The 17,694-nt window shown below is 41.3% G+C and overlaps 1 protein-coding gene across 2 annotated transcripts in view; it reads left to right on the top strand.

Moving 5' to 3' along the window:
- Positions 1 to 17,694, top strand: part of col27a1b (collagen, type XXVII, alpha 1b) — a 64,324-nt gene that overhangs the window by 17,059 nt on the left and 29,571 nt on the right. For both annotated transcript variants that reach the window (XM_056376249.1, XM_056376248.1), the window contains exons 6-13: positions 2,685 to 2,738; positions 2,849 to 2,902; positions 9,416 to 9,460; positions 12,142 to 12,195; positions 13,459 to 13,503; positions 14,283 to 14,336; positions 15,311 to 15,355; positions 17,427 to 17,480. In XM_056376249.1, the coding sequence (XP_056232224.1) occupies positions 2,685 to 2,738; positions 2,849 to 2,902; positions 9,416 to 9,460; positions 12,142 to 12,195; positions 13,459 to 13,503; positions 14,283 to 14,336; positions 15,311 to 15,355; positions 17,427 to 17,480 (405 nt within the window). The remainder of the gene's footprint in view (positions 1 to 2,684; positions 2,739 to 2,848; positions 2,903 to 9,415; positions 9,461 to 12,141; positions 12,196 to 13,458; positions 13,504 to 14,282; positions 14,337 to 15,310; positions 15,356 to 17,426; positions 17,481 to 17,694) is intronic.

Genomic DNA, 17,694 nt, shown 5'->3' with positions numbered 1-17,694 from the left:
GTCAACCGTCCAGGCTTGTGTTGGTAATTTAATGGTGTGGGGAATGTTTTACTGGCACACTTAGGGCCCATTAATACCAATCAATCTGTGTGAATGCCACAGCCTGTCAGAGTATTGTTGCTTCATGGTCACAGTGGTCATCTTTTTAATGGCTACTCCCAGCTTGATAATGCTCCATGTCGCAAAGCAAAAGTCGTCTCAAACTGGTTTCACAAAGATGACAATGAGTTCAGTGAAGTTCAGCGGCCTCCCCAGTCACCTGATCTGAATCGAGTAGAACACTTTTAGGATGTTGTGGAGCAGGGGACGACACGATGTGATACAATCAAGGCAACATGGAGCAGAATTTCAAAGGAATGTTTCCAACATCTTATGGAATCAATGCTACAACAAACTGGGGCTGTTTTAAGAGCAAAGGGAGGCTCTACCCAATACTAATTTGGCATTCCTAACAAAGTGCTCGGTGAGTGTATATCTTATTTCTCTGTGCTGGATACCTTCAGTGTTCAGTGAACCGCATTGTAGCACTGGGTGTCGCGTTTCTTCATCACGATGAACACGGGCAGTATTTAGAATCGATCCAACATACATCAAACATCAAATGTGTTTTAATCTGTGGCTGAAAATAGTCCCCAACAAATGCACTATTTACTTCTGTTTATACTTACATATACTTATATGGGATATGGGATCATGTCTCTAAATCATAACCCTCAGGGATGCAAGTAGTTCTAATCAGGAAGAAATGTTAAGATAACATCACAAAAAAAAACAATGAAATAATTGAGCCACATCAGCCACACCATTAAACCTGATAATGTTTTAATGTTGTGGCTGATCTGTGTAGATGTAATATTTCTTAATGCTCCATATCTAACTGATGTGACAAGGTCATTTAAAAAACACTGTAAATATGAAGATCTAGTATTTCTTGTGGTTTTACTTTGTCATTCAGTGTTTGTTTGTGATTTAACTTGGTTTGCGTGTCTGAGTTCAGATCCTCTTAGCACAACCCTCTTCTACCCTCTTACGAAGCCATTTGTTTCTGCTCAGGAGAGAACAGCAGTTTCAAGTCTTTCTGACTCACTAATTTGCAAGTACTTGACATCAGTCTGTGTTCCAGCTGGTTTGAACTGTCAACAGAGAAGGTTGCTTAGCTCCATAAAATGTCAGTCTGATATCACAAAGGAGTCTGCATGTTAGACTTTGCTGGAATGAAATGGAAAATTGTTCGTATTTCAAGCCTGTACCTAATCCATTGAAATGCATTGAATTTCAACATTTTCCACAGTATTCGGGCATTTAAAAAACATAATTGGTACCATTCTTTGGCCTACTTTAACCAGGGGAAAAACCATATCTCTTATATCGTACATATGTGTCAACTGGAACCTAACCAAACCTGGGCTGGCTCAGTTTGACTCATTTGCACACAAACCTCAAACAGCAGACTGTCTGGTCTGGCACAGCTCTCTGTTTTAAGAAAATGAAAACAGATTGTGTGTTAGCTGAATTTTGTTTTGAATATGTCACTTTGTCTGAATTTAATGATGAGAAATTGAGACAAGCTCATGTTCAGTCACCTACTACTGTAAGTAGCCTACCATTAGACTTAAAAATGAAATGAATGAAGGCATAGAATACACATATAATCAGTGGAAAGCACAAGTGCTTATTAAGGTCTTGAGCTTTCCGAAGAAATTACCTGATTTAGCTCTGCTTTGATCTTAAACTCTTTGGATAATCTAGTTGAGGTGAAAAGACACAGTGTTCGTGTATGTATATTGTTCTTGGCTGGAGCAGAACTCAAGGCCCTGTTTAGAAATCATTCTGGAGAAAATTCCCACAGACTGTTCAATGCCAAGTTGTATCTGACACGAACATGTAGGTTTAAATGGGCCAATATACTGTAGATGGGAAATTTGATCTTACTTTCATCAGTAACTCAGTCAATAAAATATATTCTTTTGAAGCAGTGCACGTCTTTCCATCTAAGACTGAACTGTAGTGTGCTGCTGCATTTTGCCCTAAGAGGTTTGGGGAAAAATGGCCCCCATACTCCTTTTTTAAAAAGAGGTCTTAGCCACAGGATGAAGTGAGTCACAATGCAGGATTTATTTCCACACCCAGACTTCAATTTGTTGAATGAATTGTGTCAGAGCATTTTGTAATGAGCTGATAACAGCTGTCGTTTGATTACAATCCAACCAACACAGTGCTGCAAATTCTTTCTCTCATATACTTGTTTCTTTATATGATAAGCACTAACACAGGACATTATCTATTTCTCCATGGACCTCTGACATTATAATTGCGTAGATTACTGGGCAGCTTGTTCACCGGCACAACTGGACATCAAATGCTGACCCAGAATGCACTGACAGGATTCCCACTGCCCGAAAAGGGAGAAGAATGTACATGTTCACTCCCCATCACTTCTTGCTGGAGAGGGCATAAATGGACTGCACGTCTGTGTAAATACAACCACCAATAAGTAGGGTGAAGTCATTACTCTAAGATAGTGTAAATGCACACTGCAAGCTCTTCTGCGCCTTGAGAAGTGGAAGGCTGTGGCAATGCAGAAAATATGCGGTGAATGCTGGTGCAGGCTAGTATCTTGTGCCTACTGTGAGAAAGTGCCTCTAAAAGTATGAAAAAGAAACTGTTCTCTTTTTATGTTCTAGGGACAAAAAGGAGATCCCGGACTGTCCCCTGGTCAAGCTCCAAAAGGACAAAAAGTACCTTCCCTTCTTTAAAACCACTTGATTATTTGCAGACACGATCATGTAAATATGCTGGCGTATTGAATGTGACCTAATTTGTCTTTTTTTTTTTTTTTCTTTTTTAGGGAGAGCCCGGTGTCGTGGGCCCCCCTGGACTGCCTGGCCAAGATGGACGAAAGGTAGAAAAACCGTTTGGGCTCACAAACCCTCTCAAACTGTGTGTTTATTTGTGTGTGCAAATACACAAAGAAGTAACTGATATCCATCAGAGTTTACTGGCTCTGTCCCAGATGTGTGAAAGTTTATATTCTAGGTGTGTATCTGCTCTTTTTCTGCCCTCAGAATGTTTCCAGACATAAATCAGACACAAAATGAGTGAGTGACTGAATGAGTGGAGTTATGTATATCAAGGATCACTAAGTCAAATGTACGCTCTCAACCCTGGCCCTCTCTGACCTGATTCTGAGCAGGGAAGTCTGTGAAATTGCAATGTTTAGAGGCTTCAGCCAAACATGGATGTTTGAGCTCTTGTTTGGAAAGCAGCCTAACATAATGCAGGCGTCAAGGAGCACACCTGTGCTCCGGCTCCCCTGTGGGTTGCAATACTAAAGGTTTGAATAGCTGGGCTGTTACATCATCAGTATCACAGGCCTCCAAAATGAGGAAGAAAGCCGAGGAAACCAGAAGTTTACTGGGTGAAGCTCATGTTGTAAATCCATGTTATGTCATTCATACTTTGGAGAGCTGTTTTCCCTGAAAAGAAAGGCAAGTTATATTATGTTGGTTAGTTCTGCGATCAGCTCCTGTTCAGGATTGTTCGTCTGCATGATTCCACTTCTTTACACGCCGCTGTGCTGGGTTACCCTGACAGAGAGTGATGGTTAGCAGCAGAGCGTTTTCTCCATGGCTTCGTGCATTTTATCCTTGGCCTTTGCTCAAAGCCTTCTCACAGTAATTACACATCTCAAGTGGACCAGAGCCTGTTGGATTTCCTACTATGCATGAGGGGCAAACAACATAGTACTCTGTAGTGACCTGATTCTTTTTGCATAGAATTTAAGACAATATTTTTGCGTTAGTAATTTTTCCCCACATATGAATATTTGTTAGTTTGATGATTGAAATTTTTTAAATCAAAATATTACTGATTAACTTCTCGGGATGATGGAGTATCATAAAACATAATTCCGGCTATCATGAAAGAATAAAGTTGGTGATAGTTTATATTTTTGTTATGAAGATGAAAATCTTAAAAAAGAGCCACAGATATGTAGTTTCATTTGAAAAAAGGTTAGTGTTCTTAAAACAGCTGGACACTCTAGTTATAGCTAACATTATTCAAACAGAAGTTTCTGTTTCTGCATTTGTTTCTGGACTACTTTCAGCTGTGGATTAATACAAATGTCGGACTCTTGTGAGTATTTACAGCAGCAGGGTGCCAGTGGGACTGACTCAAAATGATCTAGAGCACCCATGTTCATTGTAATAAAGAGACATGTCACCTGCTGAAGGTGTCTTCCTTTCTTAAAGCAACTTAAACAGGATAATGTAATCAAACCTTTGACTTCTGCTACCAAGGGATGGGAGGACGACCTGAAGACCCAGCATCAGTGATGAATAACTGAAAGTTGTGCCCATAATTCATGCAGTGTATCATGAGGTTAGGAATAATGTGGATAGGTTTTTGGGCAACAATGGAGCTCCGTAACTCAGATAAATAAGCTGTATCAGGCTTTGAACAGGCAATACTGTTGTAGCACTTTAACCATGGTTAGATTGTGGTTAGAGTCTGTGCTGTGAAAAATGTTGATTATCAGTTCAGAATAGTGAACAGGAAGAAAAGTTTCACAGGATGTTTGTAGTTTCACTGCTAAAATCGGAATCACATGTCTAGTAGATGTTTACTAGGTGTCTGAAGCAACGGCTGATTGCAATAAACAGACAGTCTCACAAAACCTTCCACAACAACTCTTTGCTTTCAGTTGCCACCCATCACTGGAGAAGACAAAAACATAGTTAATTTCCATGTCAAAAATCAGCATTTCCTCCAGATTTATCTCATTAGCAGGGGAAAAACCATAGAAACATCACTTGAACCATTGTAGGACACAAAAACTCTCCCCACAACCCAAATATATAAAGGATTATTAGCTTTTAATGAAGAAGGAGCCACCCTACTTATTTAGTGCCATGAAATAGATTTAAATTTTATTGTGGGTTACAGACAGTTTTTATTCTGGTTGAAATGAGAATGAGAAAGAGAGCCGCTGCTGAGTTACATGATAGCGTGTTGCAAGAGCATTTGTTCTGTCGGAACAGAAACAAAAACTGTGCATCAGTACAGTAAAGGTCACAGTGAGGTCAGGACGAGGATTACAGAAGAATGCTAATTAAGAAAACAACTGTCACACAACATGAGAAATCCTTTGTAAGCAACTTCCTTTCTCAGTGACACACGCGCAAACACACACACACACATGCACACACACACACCCCTGTCCTCATTTGGGACACAATAGTATGAGTGCAATAATGCCTTGGCGGGATCTCCAGCAATCTGTTATGCAATCGGACAGAGCTGACTGTGAAAAACCATCTGGTGGGCTCAAGGTTCCTCCATTCAGTGTAGTAGTGGGGAGGACTCCAACTTGAAAAAGGAAGACCTCTCCTCGCCTCATGAGTCATAGAACGTAGAGTCATGGGAAAAAGCTGATCTTCTTCCTGCTGATTTATGGTAATCGTGAATAAGTGGTTGTAACAGATCCCTTTTGCTGTTCTGATGATCAGCTCAGGTGGGATTTCTGGTGCCCCCCCCCCCTCCAATCAATCCTATGTTAACCTTAAAAACACACACGTCCACACAAGTAACTGCTGACAGCCATACAAAGTATTAAAATGCAGTTCGTATCCAGCTAATGAAATCAAGGCAGTCAGCTTGGCTCTGCTGAAAGCCACCAGACACCTCATTGCTTGCAGCTGTGCTTAACTCTCTTTTTTTTTTTTTCTGATCATACTCTGGGACTTAAAGCCAAAACTCCTTACAGCGCACTTTTGTATTCAAATTACACCGAAATTCCATCATCTGCCACAGTTGAAGCTCGAGGTTCGTTCTCTTGTCTGCTCTCGTCCAACCAGCCAATAAAGCTATGACCTGCTGCAGCTTTATGGACCCTCTTCGCTGAGTTTTCTGCTCAGTCCCTGGCCGGCTGCCAGAGAAAGCCTTTCTCACTGTGGGAAATGTGTAAAGATGTAATGGGAACGTTGCCTGGGAGTCAGTCTGCACTGCAAAGTGAGAAGGGATTCATGTATGTGTGTGTCAAGCCGAAACACCATTGAGAGTATTACCAGCCCTGGACGAGTGTGCCTTTTACATGGCCAGCTCTGATCATGGCACACTGGAATAACGCTCAACTTTTTATTAGCTGTGCAGCCCTCAAGATTTTTCCCCTCCTGCTCCTCAACTGTGTATAATAACATTCTCATACCTTTATTTGCTGAGTCTGATTTGTCCAAGAAAGAAGTGTGAGGCTTGCCAGGTGGGAATAAGATTTTGTGTTATAATAAAAATGAAAATCTATGGAAAGAAAAAAGGTTTTTTTTTTTGTCTGCCAAGTAAAGTCTGTTACTTATTCTGTAGGGGAGACACCATCGCTGCTGCTGCTGCTGCTGCTGGACTTTGTCCTGTTGGCTGCAGGGTTGATCTGGTGTTAGTTACACTAATTAAAACTGTTTGCTCTTCATAGAGAGGGAGAACTAATGGAGAATGTGATCCTTTGCCAACTTTGTGTCACACAATGGATTTACAGAACTGTGAAAGCTGTTTTTGAGCCCATATATGATAACGCACTTCAGGGACATACCTCTTCTCCTTTTCTTTTACTGTAGTCAGCTGTACTGGCTTTGCTGCAAGGCCCAGACACATTCTTTTGTCCCTTCGTGGCTGCAGCACTTTGGCTCCTGCAGGACACTCATCTACTCCCAAAAAATCCTGTCAGATATTTCATACTTGAAGCGAACTGTCTTTCTGCAGATAAATAGACAAATAATCAGGAGTTTGACAGAACAGTACAACAGTGTCTGATAGAATTGCGCCGGCCAATGGAGCAGCATCTGGCTTCGCTCCGTGTCCAAAAGCTGCAGGGGATGTGACTGAAAATTTGAATCAGAAAAAAAATAGTTGCCTTTAGAGTGTGTTTATTTCTTTCTTTCTTTGTAAGCACTTTTTTATTGAACTCAGCCCCGAGCTCTGAGCATTTGTAAAACATCAATGGGTGTTTTTCATCTCTGTTACATACTTCGGTGGATGCTCAAATGTAGCTTTGTGCTGATGATTTAAGGATCAGGTTTCCCATCATGATGATGTCACAGACGTGAGTCTCAGTTGATTGGTTTGTAGCTGCGGGATAACTGTGATATATTCACTTGAACTGTTCCAATGGCGTGTTATTAATCTACTTTCCGGAGTTAGGATGATGTGCTGGACTGATATCAGCCTTTTGATCAACATGGGATGTCAGGCTGCCAGCATGATTTTACTTAACAGTTTCAGGCATGCCAGTTTCACTCTGCCTCAGCCCCTCAGCCCTGCTTGACCCACCAGTGGGTCCATCAATGTTAACTCCTGTTGTGCAGCCAAAATGGTTTTCAAACCCACAAAACCTCATTTTAAATTCTAATCAAGTATCCAAAGTTTCCAAAGACAACAGTCATGTCAGGCTCCATTCCTGCAAAATGTGTGCTAAATGATTCACAAGACATACACGTCTGCTATAGAAAATTCTCATTTGAAGAACATAGTGTCTTAGGTTTTAATATTTTATTGACTGTAAGCACCAGAAAGTCTAAATGAAGTGTTAAATGGGGAGAAAAATGTGGCTTTAACAGATTAAAGAGCACCAGTGAATGTTTAAAGGAATACTTCCACATACATTTATTTGCTTCCTTGCAGAACATTAAGTGGATATCATTCTTATCTTTGTGCAGTGAATATGAAGATACAGCCAGGAGACGATCACCTTAGGGTAGCATACATCCCCTGTTTAGCATATAGCAAACAGGGGAAACTGGAAGTCACTGCATTGACTAAATGATAGTCCTGCACACAGTTCCCAGTAAAAACATAAATTGTTATTTTTACTTCTTTTTACTTTTATTTTTATATGTGTTGAATCAAACCAGATATAAAGTGCTAACTTCTAAAAATGATCTTGGTAGGTGAAGTTGTAAAACTTTGGAAGAACCATGCTAGCTGTTTTCTCTGTTTCTAGTCTTTGTGCTAAGCTAAGATAAGCTAAGCTAAACTAAGCTTAACGTCTCCTGTCATATTTAACAGACAGATATGAGAAAGAAAGTGGATAAGTACACATTTAAAGTTGAAAATAAAAGATTAATTGGCTGTGGTCCAATTTTAAGAGATTTTATTCGCATGTGGTAGAATCACCTTGCATTGTGAATGATGTTTCACAGATTTAACATTGTGCCATTTATGAAAAAACTGGTCATTCTTGGTTTATTTTTCACATGAATTTAATCTAATCTCAGCAACCTGAATAGCAGCACAAAAAGAGGCCGATCTTAGTGCAGAAATCAGCCTGATCATGATAAAAATTCTTAAATTTAGTGCTATTCCCCTTCCTTGTGAGCATCATACATCACACACTGCATAAACTCAGTGAACCAGCCATTAAAGTTGAGCCCTGCTTTATATCACTACTACCAAATATCTCACAAGACGTTTGCAGAAGGAGATTTTAATCCTCATGTACACACTCTGGCGGCAGGCTTGAGAGTGCTTTGTATGGCTCTCTTGATGGTGAATTGTTTGTTTACAGTGATACCGTTTTTTTTACATCAGCCTCTGGCTCCCTGTGGTTTACTTGTCCTGCTGCCGAGAGGCTGACACAGCTGGTGACTAATGACTTCACACTTGAAGGGATAGACGTGTTCTTCCCTCAGAGATAACTTCACATGACTCTATCTACTGTAGGCTTTGATTGGAAGAAGATTAATACATTTTGCAACCGGCTGGCATGCTCATTTGAGACCACAGGGCATGAAGGTGACTATTAATTACCCTTTTGGGTTTTACTTGTTACTGTCTAATTGGTTTACTGGTTTAATTAATGCAAGATTATTCTGAATAGTTTTATCAGTTTAGTGGTGGCAGTTATTAGACAAACTCATAGCAAAGCGGCTGTGCTACGGCAATATATGAAAACTGCATTGGGCTTGTTTAGAAATCATAAAGAGGCATTTTCTTCAGGGTTAAATGTTAAATAGCTGAGGAGTGGTCGTTTAGTTTCACAGCTTTAAGGTTGTCTTTGCTGTGGAGCCTTTTAAACTAAACCTTCTGGGTGAAAATAAGTTATTTTATTGAACTTTTTATATGGAAACAAAGTCAAGTCCTCTCTAAAGCAGAAAATCCTTCCACATAAATCCAGTCCCTGTGGTGTTAACTGAGATGCTCTTGAGCACAAGGTGATAAACAACAAAAATTAGATTAAATTTGACCGTTGACTTAATATTTTCTCCCCAAGACTGACATAATCTCTTTCTCCACAGTGCATCATTTAGCATTGTACTTCCCTGTGGGTTTGTGATCAGAATTTAAATGCGATAAGATGCCATAGTATTTTCAGTTGGTCTTATTGTTGGATGTGCAAATCTCTAACTCATTGTTTTTCTATCAACAGGGACAAAAAGGGCATCCTGGTCCCTCTGGTCTCCCAGGTGAACCTGTGAGTAATTTATTCCTCTGTATTCACAGATTCAGTTTGATGTATATCACAGATTGTCTCTCATTGATAACATAAAAAAAATGTAGAATTTCTTTCTCCATATCTTCACAAGTCTACTGTCAAGGTGTAATGTCACTCTAATGTCTGTAATAGTAGCGTCCCCTTAGGTCAATGAGTGCAACAGGGAGATTACTAGAATGCAGTTCATACCATTTTGAAAAAAACAAACAGTAGACTCTGAGGCGTGATGCACCATTTCTCCCTTTTTAAACATTTGATCAACAGTGTCTGAGGTCTGAGTGTGAATTTTATCATAGGGATTAAAAACAATCATGAGGCAACCAAAGAGGATTTTCTAAACGTGCCAACTGAAAACAACTGAAATGTGATTACTTTGGTTCTTTTGACACAATCCCTCCCCCGTCTCTTTGAAGTCTTATCGTGCTGTCTAAACCCACCGCATGCTGTTTGTGTGTCTGATGGCTGCAGTGTGTTAGGCTGCATGTCAATGTATGTTTACTCATTGAAGGGAAGAGCTAGGAGTCTGCAGAGACAGATCCCATACGACTCCAGCATGTCTTTCCATTTATAGTTACAAAAGAGAAGAAAGGGAGGGAATGACAGAGAGAGAGAATATTAACACAGAGACATCAGGACTTTCAAAAAGAGGGGTGATGGGTGGGAGGGGATTACGGCTAGAGAGTAGAGACATTACACATTAGTCGTTCGGGACTCTTGGCGGGAAAAGGGAGTGAGAGATTTTTGGCAGAGATGCAAGTGGGCTAAATAGTTTGGACACCCTAGGTCATTCCTCCTCCTCCTCCTCCTCCTCCTCCTCCTCCTCCTCCTCCTCCTCCTCCTCCTCCTCCTCCTCCTCCTCCTCCTCCTCCTTTCCCTCCTTCCTGGTTCAAATCCTGTGTACTGTCTTTGAAAAGACTGTGCTGTGTCACAAGGAAGGAAAAAAAAGGCTTTCATGTCTCCTCCGGTATTCTCTTGAAATCATGCACTCATTTCTTTGGAAAATTATTACAATAGCACATGGTTTAACACGTAGACCTGTTGACCTCGAGGTCTGTTACTTTTGTTAGTGCAGTTGATTTGGTTGTTTTCTAGACCAATGAAGATAACTGGCGACATCTTGTGCCAGAGTGATTTTACTATGTTGCTATAGACACTCCTGATTAATTATTAATTTGGTGGAACTTGTGCATTAGTTAAAGGCATCCTGTGAAGATTATTTGTAAACAGACACTAGGCTTAGTTTCAGTGATTCCTACCAAAATGAGGCCTAACAAACGGGTTAATTGCATTTCCTTCCTTACATTATACCGAAACATCCATTTTTACATTGGCTAGCAGTCTTCTATCCTGCCTTTTGCTGGCGCATGCTACGTTTATTAATGTGTTACTGCCACCAACTGTTGATCAGTGGGATAGCGTGGCTTGCATGGACTACATATTTGAAATATTGTCCTCTGCAGTCACCAGGAATGCGTGTAGCGTCACCTGTATGCTTGTGTGCCTCCTTGTGGCAGTAAACAGGGACATTGAACATGATGCCCAGTGATTTAAAAACTCCACAGGGTACCTTTAAAGGAGTCCCAGTCCCGGGTCAAATAATTAAACGTGCCATTTGATAAAGTTAGGTAATGGATTGGATTGTGTTGAGAGGCGTTTTCTAATATTGTGCATGCGTATAAATAGGCCGAATAGAAACAACTCTCAATATAATGCCGACCAGTCCAACACCACCTTTAACCATGGCCTAGATAATAAACTTATAATTGAATTTACACATCCCTGTCAAACAAAAAAAAACATTACGAGCTTGGTAAAGATGGATGATATTGCAGAGCCTGTTGTATTGGACTGCATTAGATTATACAGGTCGACCTAATAAAGCACAAAGTGTATACTGTCATAATACCTACTGCTTCTATTACCTCTACAAACACTACAGCTGCTACTGTGACGACTATGTCTTTGTGGCCATTTACAAGAATTCTCATATCACTTTTAATAATACACACAACATGTTGGTCTGATCTGTGTTTTCTGGAAACTATATATGCAGAAACATAACAATTGCCAGTGTATAATGAACGTGGTAGGCTTTAAATATATTCTATGAAAAGCCTGTAATTTCTTGCATGCCTTCACTAGCTAATCCTGTTTCACTCTTCCCATACATGTAGAATGAAACATTCCTCTCGATGAGATGCATTTGGTTTGGTCTTACCCCAAGGAAGAAGTGACTCATGAGTTATACTGTGCGTTGATGAGGATAAACATATTAAGGCGAAACTGTACTCGCAGTCATCTTAACAGCGTGTGGCTTGACCACATCATAATAGCGCTTTCTGGCAACATGGGGAACACCGACTCGACTAAACAAAAGGTCTTTATTGAGAAGCTGAGAGATTTAAATTCTTCCATAGGACCAACCGACCGTTGTTTATCACTTCATAAATACAGAGCTTACTCTCATTTTACTACCATCTTTCTTAACTATGTATCATTGCAATCAGTGAGGCTCCAACAGAAACCACGTGTGCATGAAAAGAAGAGTTCTGCGTCCTTCCTTCCATCCATCATTCCAGTCCTTTCTTCCATCCTTTTTCCCTCTTTTAGTCTCTTGCCGTCCTCCAGAGCTGATCTCTGTTCTGTCCCTCTTTCCACAGGGTGAACGGGGAGATGATGGAAGCCCTGGGGCCAAAGGCTATCCTGGCAGGCAGGTGCAGTAAATCTAGTGTTGCGGTGCTGGTTGAACAGGGCCACACACATACACACACTTAGAAACACACACACACACAAAAAGGAAAAAACAATAACTGGAGGCTAGGATATCACCTCTATTGTGAATTGAGCTTTTTGAAAATTGGGGTGATTTTGACCTCTTTAATAAATCAAATTTGAGCTAGTAATGTTTGCTTACTGTCAGGTTGATGAATGAAAAGGGAATTATAGGGGAAACACTGAATCCTTGTGTGTTTTCTGTAGCTAGAAAATAATCACATTTAAAGATATTGGATGCTGGCGAAAGAAAAAAAAATTCTCAGCCATCGGCGTCTCAGCATCAGCCTCCAAAAACCTAATTTGGTAAATCCAAATAAAAAGTTTATAGCAGCTGAATGAAAGGAAAAATGCCCCAGAAAGAGCGACAACAGCTCTAAACTATAGAAGCACCCGTGGTGGAATTTCAGCCACGGCTGTCTGCCCCCCTGGTCCAGCGAGGAAATAAAATGTCAAAAAGGTTCCATAGGAAGCAATACCCCGAAGAAAGAAAGGGTAATAAAAGTGTGACTAATGCCACAGCTCCCCGGGTACAAATAAACCTCCTCTCTCCGTCCTAGCTGTCAGCGTCAGCCCTTGCCTCACTTCGAGGAATAGTGTTTAACTCTAAGAAGTCAAAGCTGGGAAACATTAGGGGTTTCTCTGCATTTAGAATCTGTTTCCTCCTAGCTTTAAGCAAATTTGAACTTCAAAAACAGCTGGACAACTGCTTACTCACTTGCGCTGTCTGAATGTTTATGATAACGTCAAGTTCAGGCACGGGTCTCTGCGTTTGCCTCGGCGCTGCAGCGCACTTACTATGTCAGGACTCCGATCCCTATAGACACTTAGTGGCGTGTGATGGATTAGGCTTTAGCACCCCCTACCATCTGTACGCTGTGAATCATTGGGGGCTGTAGGTCTATGTCAAGATGCTGCATTTTGCTGTGGGGAGAGCTCCTGAGCTGTGAGTTGATCTTTATAGTTGAAAGGGAGATATTTTCTGCACTGGTGGATTTGCTGGCAGTGTCTCTGAGAAATTGATGTGAACACTGCTGAAATATTAACACTGTAAATGTCAGCCAAGATGTGAATTAGGATTTTTAAAAAGGATGCAAAAGTCCGGATAAAGCTGATGCTTATCATCAAGATGTGAGAATGTTTAACCCGGTTAGACTGAAGTTCTGCCACTGTTTGAAATGTGTTTTGTCGTCTGTTACATGCAGGGTTTTCCTGGGCCTATAGGGAAAATGGGGCCAAAGGGAGTCAGGGTAAGTAAATGCTGGAAAAATACAGATGTGATGAGAATCATGTTTCTTCTCACTACAGCAGATGTGTTGAACGTTTGAAATGAACTGTGAAAAGCGTGCTCATTGAATTACCTAACCAGTGCGGGTTTATAAAGAGACCAATGTCATAAACACCACTCGTCTGCCCCTGTTAACGCCGTGATGACCGTGACAGATGGTTATGTTGGTGCAGATTTAAACTACTGTAGGAATAATTAACTGTGGCCATCTTTAAATCCTCTCCAAACTTGCTGTTCTCGTTAACGTTGGGCAAATATCATAAAACTATTGCTCTGCTGCCGAGTGCAGCCACAATGCTGGTGCTCATGTCATGTCTCTGTAATTCCTCCCGCTGCCCTTTTCGCCAGTTCTCTCCTCTTCTTCTTCTGAGCAGGTACGGCAGAGAGATCTTCAGAGATCCCTGATGTGAGGGTATGTGCCCTTGGACTACATCGTGGAAGCCAGCACCATGCAGTCCATGGGCATATACACTTGCCTCAAGGCTTGGCTCTTCTAGACCACTCTCCACTGTAGCAAAAAAAAAAAAAGAGCCTTCGGTGCTGTAACACATCAAAGCCTCGCAGCTCAATTCTTTGTAGATATTTTTAGACACGTGTTGGTGTTGTTGACATCGAACAGTTCTACTGTCCATCTCCATCTTCTCTGCTCAGTCTCATTGTGACCTCTTGTCCACCTTCTTTTGCTTCTCTGTCTATCTTTGCATCTGTTCCTCCGCTCCCATCTTTTATTCATCTCCCCAGGGACACATTGGCATCCCTGGGCTTTTTGGCCTCCCTGGTCCTGATGGCGAAAGAGTGAGTATTCGTGGCTTTGGGAGCAAATGCCTACTGGGTTGCATTATATGACTGTCCACGGGCCAAAATCATGAAATAGAAATAGATTTAATTCCTTCAAGTACTCCAGACACACATCATCAAATCACTTTCAGAAGCTCAAAGCAAGCTGCCTTATACAGTATCGGATCAAACGGAAACCTGCACCCCAACCTCTCCACTGTCCTGGATAAGGTTATAATGTAGGAGGTGGATTTAAATGTACTTAAACTCAGCCAGGGCTCAATATGACCCTCCAGGGCAGTGGATGAAATAATTGGCACCAAATCTCCTGGGAAGTAATTTGGAATCTGTTTTTCGTTTTTAGTCGGTCGCCCTAGCCAAGTGGCATTACGGTCCTGTTGGCCTTTCAGTGCGTCAGTCAGTCTGCTCAGCTGATCCAACACTAAAACATGTCATGAACATTGGGATGGATTTGGAGCATGGTCCTTAGAGCATGAATCCCATGTTCCAAGTCAAGGAATTGACTTTTCATCTAGTGCCAATAAAAACAAAATGTCCACTATGACAGAATATTCATCAATAAACAAATTCTGTCTACACCAGCGGTGCTTTGAGAATAATGCTTTGGAGCTAACAGGCTAAGGTTTCATATTGACTGTTGTATGCCAATTAGCATGCTAGTGTAGCCTCAATACACTTTAATCTGATGAAAACCGAGCCACAATGAAGAACTTGAACCTGACGCGTCTGAAACGTCTGTACATGTTCTATATGTACACTTTTGCCCCACTAGTGGTAAGAACAGAAAAGTTGTTTCTCCATTGTTTGCAGAGCACCACGGCTCCACACGGCTGCTAGTCTGGCTGAAGCCATTCAGTCTTATCATCTAATCATTTTTATGTTTTTACATCATGCATTTCTAGCTCTCCTTTAGTTCCTTATCCATTTTTCTCTGTCTGTCTCCCCAACTCTGTTTTCTTTCCTGTTTCCAGGGAATTCCTGGCGTTCATGGGAAGAAGGGCAAGATGGGTAGGCCGGTAAAGTTTTCTCTCAACATACTTCTCAGACAACATTGTTAATGCAGCCTTATGAAAGTGAGGATGTTGTGTCTTGATCTATGGACTCTTACTGTATTGCAGTGCTACTTTTAAAGGGTATTAAATGACCATTACTCTGACAGGGACTCTCGTTCTCTGTGAAGCCCCTCCTGACCTTAGTCGTAAATCTGTGAAGAAAAGCTGTGGTAACCTCCACACTGGCACAATGATGCTAGGGGATTATTTTAGGGATTGTTGTAACGAGAGGAATATTCACCCTATACAGTGTAACTGAATCTAGTGGGAAAACACGTGTCAGCAGATTATATTTAATATATTCCCTTTTTTTAAAATCAGAAGATACTGGCCTCATATTAAAGTCAGCGCCTGCTCATTTATAAATCTTGTATGACTAATTTTCTCTGCCCGAAGTTGATTAGGAAACATCATACAGTATGTTATACAGTGTGCTTATTACCGGGCTTGTTTTGAATTAGACTGATATCATAATGTGATGTGTCAGTTGTGGGTTTGGCTATCTGGAGTCTCTACCCACAGACCAGGGAAGTCTATCGTCATTGGCGCCTGGAAGTAAATTTCCCATCCTTCCAGGCTTACATGGAAAACATTAATACTGCACATAACCGCTTGTGTAAATCAGATTTTCCCAGGCTCAGTCTGGTTGTACATGGTTTTTTTTATTTTTTATGTATTATTATGAAGTAATGGTCAGTGACCATGACTGAGGTCCAAAAGTATGCTTGTAATAGCCAAGTCATGAGCAAGCCTTTTCTCTTCCTCTGTGGTGAAAAGTGAGGTCAGTCACTTTGTGTAAGAAGTTTTTTTTTTTTTTTTTCTGTGCTGAGTCAGCAGAAAAGCAGAATAACAGAGACAAACAAGAGATCCCACAATATGATTCACGTCATAAAGACTAAAACAGTTTGAACCACAAAAAAGCAAGTTCTGAGACTTTTTTCCATTTCATGGCATCTGACAGCTTCCCGCCATCTGTGTCAGCGTTATAGTTGGAAAGTAGAAACGTAGCATTCTGTCTGTATCTACCTAGTGAATGGCTGGACCTCCACTGGATAGATCTCCTAATGACAGGGGTCTTGCCAACCTCACTGAAAGTTGTTGTCGACATGAGAAGAAAGACTTGCATGTGTTTCTGATAAACCCGCTCAGTTATTGACATTTCTGGAGAGAAGCAAATTTTTCCACATTTCCTGTGGGGTTCATGTTGCACCAATTACCTCTTATTACTTTATCCACATTTGCCTAATGTTCGAAATAAGAAGTCTGCCACACAGATTCTATCTCTGCCATCTCTTGAGGTCGTCATATTTTTTAATTAGTTCTTTTCCTTTCCGTCTGCAGACAGAGAATAAGAGATCTCTGCTCTGTTCTGCAAGTTGTCATCTTTCTAACTATAACACTCGCCTTCTGTAGGCGAGTGCTGAGCCTTGATGTTGCAGTGGGTTCCATGTTGACCTTGGCACACTGACAAGCACATGTTGAGCGTGTGGCCTCACGGCTGCATCACGCCTCTTGTTCTGCCTCTATAATGGAATTACGAGCACCAAGCAAAAAAATAGACGCAGTCAGCAGTTCCTGGGCCAAGCAGCTTTATTCAGCCATTTAGGCAAGTCCTGGGGGTTTGGTTCGCGGGCTGCTGAGCAATCCCTGCCAGCGCGAGCGCACACACACACACACACACACACACACACACACACACACACACACACACACTTTCTTACACACACACACACACACACACGCACACAGACACTCGGCCGCTCAGAAACACTCAGCCATGGAATTTCCTGCCGGTCTCCCAGGAATGAAGTGCTGGGATCACATTTGATAGGATTTGCTTGGCTTTACTCTGCAAATTTCTGTTTTGGGAAACACTTTGTTGATCCCCTGAGTTTGGTGTGATAACTTCACTGACAAACCATGTGATATATAAATAAATTCAACATTTTAATATGGCTGTTTCGACCAAATGGTCATGATAGAAATTCAGTTCCCCCTGTGGTTACGTGACTGTCCTGTTTGTTTGTGTGTTCAGGGTTTTCCTGGTGACTTTGGAGAGAGGGGACCTCCAGGGCCTGATGGGAACCCAGTAAGTGAAACGATGTAGATACATGCACCCTTTACTCACACATGGCACAGTGAACTTCATCATGTCTGTCCTCAACATTACACCTGACAGATTTCACCAGATTCCACACTTTATTTAGCAGCTTTCATATAAAAATACACTTGTGACGACAAAAGCCAGGTCCATTCAGACCGGTGCACTATGTTTGAAAAGTGACAGAGTTGAAGTTTACTTG

The sequence above is a fragment of the Seriola aureovittata genome, chromosome 5 (genome assembly GCF_021018895.1).
Source record: "Seriola aureovittata isolate HTS-2021-v1 ecotype China chromosome 5, ASM2101889v1, whole genome shotgun sequence".
Taxonomy (NCBI): domain Eukaryota; kingdom Metazoa; phylum Chordata; class Actinopteri; order Carangiformes; family Carangidae; genus Seriola; species Seriola aureovittata.
The sequence above is the reverse complement of the archived record's forward strand: the minus strand, read 5'-3'. Positions and strand labels throughout refer to the sequence as shown.